A 5,969-nucleotide genomic window follows, 5' to 3' on the forward strand; every position below is an offset into this window, starting at 1 on the left:
CTGTAGTTGTGCACTTCCAAACTCGCTTGGCTAAACAACTAGATACTTGCATAATGATTTGAACTTTTCCATCCGATCCACCAAATTACATTGGGCTAAGGCTTCTTTAACAGGTTTGTAAAGCAGGGATAAACAAGTGTGTTTGTGTGTTAGAAACGGGTAAAAAAAAGTGATCAAATCTTCTCCAAGAACTGATCCTTTAAGGTTTTGGATTGTCTGGCAAGATGACTCAAGCTGTGCATGTATGGTTTTGACTTAAAACATTATAGGCCACTGTTAAAGCCTCTTGCAATGGCAGCAGGTAAAAGGCAGTAATTCATACTTAATCTGATGCCAGCCATATTACATGCTCATCCAAGAATAAACCCACTTAATTCTTGGCTGAATATGTAAAGAACCCCAAGTAGATTTAGAAAAGCCTTCATGAACACAAGGAAAAAACATGCACACTTCACATAATTACCTGGTCAGTGGACTAACCTCTGGTCCCTAGTACCAGAAATTCATGTTGCACTGAGCAATAGACAGGGCACCAATTTCTTTCCATGCAGAGAGGAGAACAAACTCGCTAAAAAAATACCCAAAACACAAGATACAGACCCCAGGTTGATGTATAAACAGTGAATCTGTCCACACTAGTTATCCCAGATACTGTATATACACCATACTTTATATCTTACAGTTAAACCACATTTCAATGAAGTACAGAAAGTAGCTTAAAATTTTTTTAATGAAAATTTTCAAAGTGCAGATAAAATCTATAAATAAAAACACTGTACACATAAAAATGTTACAGAAACGATCTGTAGTGACAAACCGGGAAAGCTTGTGCAAATGTAAACATGGGCAGATGCTCCAAAATCTTTTGACTTGTTTACACTTAAGTGTGTAAAGTATGTTGTAACAAAGTTCATAGCAAAAACATGCCATAGCACTTGAAGTGTTGAAAAGTATTTTTTTTTTTTTTTTTTTTTTAGAAATCGGCATCTAGAGTAAAAGTATTTTCAGTTGGTTTTGACATCACACCCATCCTTTGATATTCTCCAACTCTCTTCTCAAAGAAGTTAGTTTTTCCTTCCAATGAGATGTTTTCCATAAAATCAAAAGGATTTTCAGCGTTATAGATCTGAAAAAAAAGAGTCAGTGATCAGTTTTAGCATTAGCTCCTTAAAACTTTGTAGGCTTTCCACCACACTGAAAGAAATCCCCAAAAGGCAATGCAACTACATTCCCATTCAAGTGGGATAGGCTTACCTTGCTGTATCCCAGCTCCAACATCAATCTATCAGCCACAAATTCAATGTACCTCTTCATTAAAGTGCAGTTCATTCCAATAAGATTCACAGGCAAAGCTTCCGTTAAGAATTCCTAGAACAAAAAACAGCCAACAATAAGTCAAAAAGGGCCGCATTTGTCTGACGACTAGTTTTGACCTACTAAATCAACAATGCAAAAAAAGAATGTTTAAAAACTGTCCTGACACGGAAGAATTTCCAGATCCATCTGACCATCCTAACAGTGGGATTTTACTAGGTTCTTTCAGTCAGCATAATTTACCAGTAACCTCCCAGAACTGCTTGGACAGGTGCAGTGGAGACCTTAGTTGGGCTTATTACTGGAATTAAGATTCATCTTGATAAACCTTTAAAAGTTTCAGAATTACTGCCAACAGCTTTTAAAATTACTACTCAAACGTTACCTGTTCAATCTGTACAGCATTCATGATGATCTCCTTTACTCTTTGTTCAGAGGGTTTGTTTACCAGATGTTTAAACATTAAACATGCAAAATCACAATGGAGGCCCTGTATAAAAAAAAAAAACAAACAAAAAAAAAGTGATAAAAAAAACAAACAAAAAAAAAAACACCCCAAACCCAGCAACACCCTTAACCAGTTGTCCAGACCAGGATACTATTAACATATGGCAGAAATTCAGATGTCAATATAAATGGAGCAAGCACAAATAAAACTACATCTTGAGACTCAAGTATGTAATCAAAAACAAAAGTAGACAAGACAAAAGGTAAATACACCACAACTAACCTCATCTCTGCTGATAAGTTCATTTGAAAAAGTCAGTCCAGGCATCAGACCTCTCTTCTTCAGCCAGAAAATAGAAGCAAATGAGCCAGAAAAAAAGATTCCTTCAACAGCAGCAAAAGCCACAACACGTTCACCTACATGAAAACAAAGACCACAAGTTTAAAAACTTATCCTGTCAAACATTGTGCAGTGGATAATCCAATATTCCTGGATAATAATCTAAAACTATTTCTGCTCTCAAAAAACAAAAAAATTTGAGCATATGAATAAAAGCTTCCACATTTCTACAGAAAAACGAACTGCCAAACACAGACTTTAGATGCTTACACAAACTTATGGTGGAGGTTTTGAAGAGATACCATACATACACACACACACAAAAAAATTAACATACCATACTGTGCATCACGATTTCCTATCCAATTCAGTGCCCAGTCTGCCTTCTTTTTCACACAGGGCATCGTTTCAATAGCATTAAAAAGGTAATCCCTATAAAAGTAAAAACAATAGATTGTTATTAACAATAGGTATATTCAATGTTTTAAAAGAAAACTCACACACTAAGTAACAATCTTTACCAGTGTGAAACTGCTCTTTACAGTATGTATATGTTGGGACCCGTCTCATTTGTAGGTATCAGTTTACTAACCCCATGTCAGACCCCACCTGCTGGGTTTTGTGTAGGACAAGTACGGGTATAGTGTAAAGAGATCCCTTCAGACCAAGTGGACTACTTAACCATCAAATACTACTCAAATCTTGAGTCTGGCTCCAGGAGTGGATCCCAATATTACTGATTTGGGGATGGTTAATATTGGTTGGGAATTATGTCCCAAACACTGCACAGTTAAAGACCCTGGGTGTGCAAGGACAGGACCCCCCCCCCCCCACTGGTCTGGGATTTCCTAAGATGTACAGGGTGAATGCTGGTAGAGATAAATGTTATTCAGTTGCCACCACAGACCTCAACAGAGCACACAATGGGATAAATTAAACGAAAGAAACACAACACCTTAGACAGACAATCAAGAATAACCCTTAATATTCTTTTAAAGGAAAATCTCTCCAATACAATCTGACAAAACACACAGTCCTTACCGTTCAACAGGGTCTTTAATGTAGGTATCAATTAACAGACTGTACATTTCAGAATGGATGTTTTCCATAGCAATTTGAAAGCCATAAAAACAACGAGCTTCAGTCACTTGCACTTCCTGGCTGAAGCGCTCCACCTGATGGACAGACAATTTGGGTTAAAAACTTAAAATGTGACATGCATTTTCATACAAAGCACACACACAAAACATATATACATACCAAATTCTCATTAACGATACCATCACTAGCAGCAAAGAATGCCAAGACATGAGAAATGAAATATCTTTCATCCGATTTCAAGGATTCCCAGTGTGCAACATCTTTAGAAAGATCAACCTAAAAGAAGGTAAATGTTTTTTTAAATACCCTGTATACTTTTACCAATTGTCGTCATTTGTTTATGATTTGGACACAAGTCAACACACCTCCTCTGCAGTCCAGAAGGAAGCTTCTGCTTTCTTGTACATCTGCCAAATATCATGATATTGAATGGGAAAAATAACAAATCGTCGAGGATTGTCTTTCAGCAAGGGCTCCTCTTGAACAGTGCTTTTCAGATTTTTAGATTTCACCTGAAACATTAAAACACACTAAATTAATGCAATAGCCAAGGCAAACTATGTTGCATTAGTTTCAATAAGACATCTATGCACATTCTTGGCAGTCTAAACAGACAGGTCCCAGCTACACAATAGCCCACATCAACAGATTTGAGGATATTCAAGAGATTGTATAATTTAAAAAGTTATGAATGCAGTTACCAGTGATCAAAGCTATATGCCTGGATTAAATATATTCTACCTCACTCATGAATAGAATTAAAACCTTGCCATTTAACAGTTTAAGTGCCTTCAAGTTAACAGCTGGCAATTACAACAAAAATACAAAATCAATCGTAATTATGACAGCCAATATTTAATGTAACTGCAGGCCAATTTGCTAAGGCTTCGTTAAATATAGGAAGGGTGCATTACTGCAACATAAAAGGTGGCAGACGAACATGGTCCTAAAAATGCAGAACCAAAAAAAAAAAAAAAAAAAAAAAAAAACCACTTTGCAAAAATTTCCTACTGCAGATTCTGCGGCTATATAGGATTACAGCAAATAACTGGAAAAAGCTGATGCCAAAATGCTTTAAAGATTAAACAAAGCAACCCTCACGAATGACATAGTAACCTGCAGGGCGCCTGGTGCTTTGAAATTATTTAGTGCAAGGCGATTAGAGTATAACTATTACAACGCCCAATGACTGCCGCTCGACACTATCCCGAAAAAGTGTATTAAAAAAAAAAAAGAATGAACGTTGTACAAGACTTTCACCATACTTCACCCAGAACATTCCTTTTTACCTGCCCTGGTTAATTTAATGTTCATGCGAGCCACCCGAACAGCTCCATGTGCCCGGAAGATTGATAAGAGGTCAGGGAAAAGCTTGCTACCCCAGTTCTTTTTATCTAGTTGCATACATTACTTTAATCCCCGCCAAAAATTAAAACTTACCGTGCTCTCTGCTTCTTCGAAGATCTTTCTTGCAGTTTTCGATGCTAGAATTCGTGAACTGTTTAAACTGGGAGGCTAAAAGACAAAACAAAATGCGGTTAAAAAAAAAAAAAAAAAAAGTTACCCTCTTGGCAAAGCTAGCTCGCGCGTGCGTGCTCAACCACTGTTCGTAATTTAACTATCGCCCTCGATCACAAACTGGCTTCAGAAAGTTAAAGCATAATGATCTTACCGTGTTTTCTTTATCGACTAGTGCGATTTTCTCGAGTTTGGAAGACAGGTTACCGTTCTTTGTAGAAAGAGGTGATCGAGCAGAAAGCATTTTTTGACTACGTTAAAGATGCTGAACAGAACTGCTACGCAGAAAAAAATAAAGGAAAAAAACGAACGGGAGTAAAGTATTTACGACACTTGAGTCCCGAGGTCCTGGCAAAGTAGCCTAATGTCAGCAAAACCGGCAGCTGAAATAAAGACGCTTTGGTGAGCACTTATTTATAACTCAAATTCTTGGCGCCGGATTTCTCCGACCAATCACACGCAGGATTCACAAGTATCCAATCAGAAGGCATCATCAAGATTGCGGGAAATTCGAGGACCTTTGTGAGGAAAGCTGCATTTTACGCGCTAAATGAAATTAACCGAGGAAAACAACCGCCTTGCTGACTGTCATTTTACATATATATACCTATAGATAAAATATTTCGCAAAAGTGAATGTATTGTTCATTTTATGTGCAAAATTAAAATATCGCCTCAAGGTTCAGGAAATACTGAACTCAAAAGTAAAGCTGGACAGTACTGTCCGCCTAATACTACTACATAATAATCCACATCACCGGGTTTAGTCCTTACTTTAATGACGGAATATATATTTTTTTCATCTTTGGCACTCTAACACGACTACACTTACATTATATAATTGTTAAAGCGCGGTGAAGAGAATGGATAGAATTGCAATCTTTTACAAGGAAATTTAATTACTGCATAATCCGTAATCAGGATTTTTGTAACATTATAAATCCTATTTTTATTTAATGTACGTTTTCTAAAATAAGAGGTAAAATAAGGCGAGGTTATCCCTGATCTGTATAATTATGAGTAGTCGGCGCGAAACGTGCTGACACACTTTTCACCCCCTCCCACCAAATCAAAGGCTGGGTGCTTTGATAATAATGCACCATATAAAATAAATGGTAGAAATGCAAAGTCAGGCAGTATTCGCTGAAAAATAGCCGTTTTCTAAATATGATTTATTAAAACACTGCATCTGGATTTTCCCTTTTATCTAATTGTTTGTGTAGTCCATCCGTTTCTTGGCTGTAAGAGAA

The 5,969-nt window shown here is 36.9% G+C and overlaps 1 protein-coding gene across 1 annotated transcript; it reads right to left on the reverse strand.

Annotated features, from left to right (window-relative positions):
- Positions 1–712: 712 nt before the first annotated feature.
- LOC114648068 (ribonucleoside-diphosphate reductase subunit M2) lies at positions 713–5,191 on the reverse strand. The gene is made up of 10 exons (XM_028796871.2): positions 4,875–5,191; positions 4,643–4,717; positions 3,568–3,714; positions 3,362–3,478; positions 3,143–3,276; positions 2,439–2,533; positions 2,045–2,178; positions 1,700–1,804; positions 1,255–1,368; positions 713–1,126 (listed from the first exon to the last, which is right to left on the reverse strand). Exons 1-10 carry the CDS (start codon positions 4,962–4,964, stop codon positions 974–976), a joined length of 1,164 nt encoding a protein of 387 aa, XP_028652704.1. The 5' UTR covers positions 4,965–5,191; the 3' UTR covers positions 713–973.
- Positions 5,192–5,969: the final 778 nt, after the last annotated feature.

This window comes from Erpetoichthys calabaricus, chromosome 3, assembly GCF_900747795.2.
Source record: "Erpetoichthys calabaricus chromosome 3, fErpCal1.3, whole genome shotgun sequence".
In the NCBI taxonomy this organism is placed as follows: domain Eukaryota; kingdom Metazoa; phylum Chordata; class Cladistia; order Polypteriformes; family Polypteridae; genus Erpetoichthys; species Erpetoichthys calabaricus.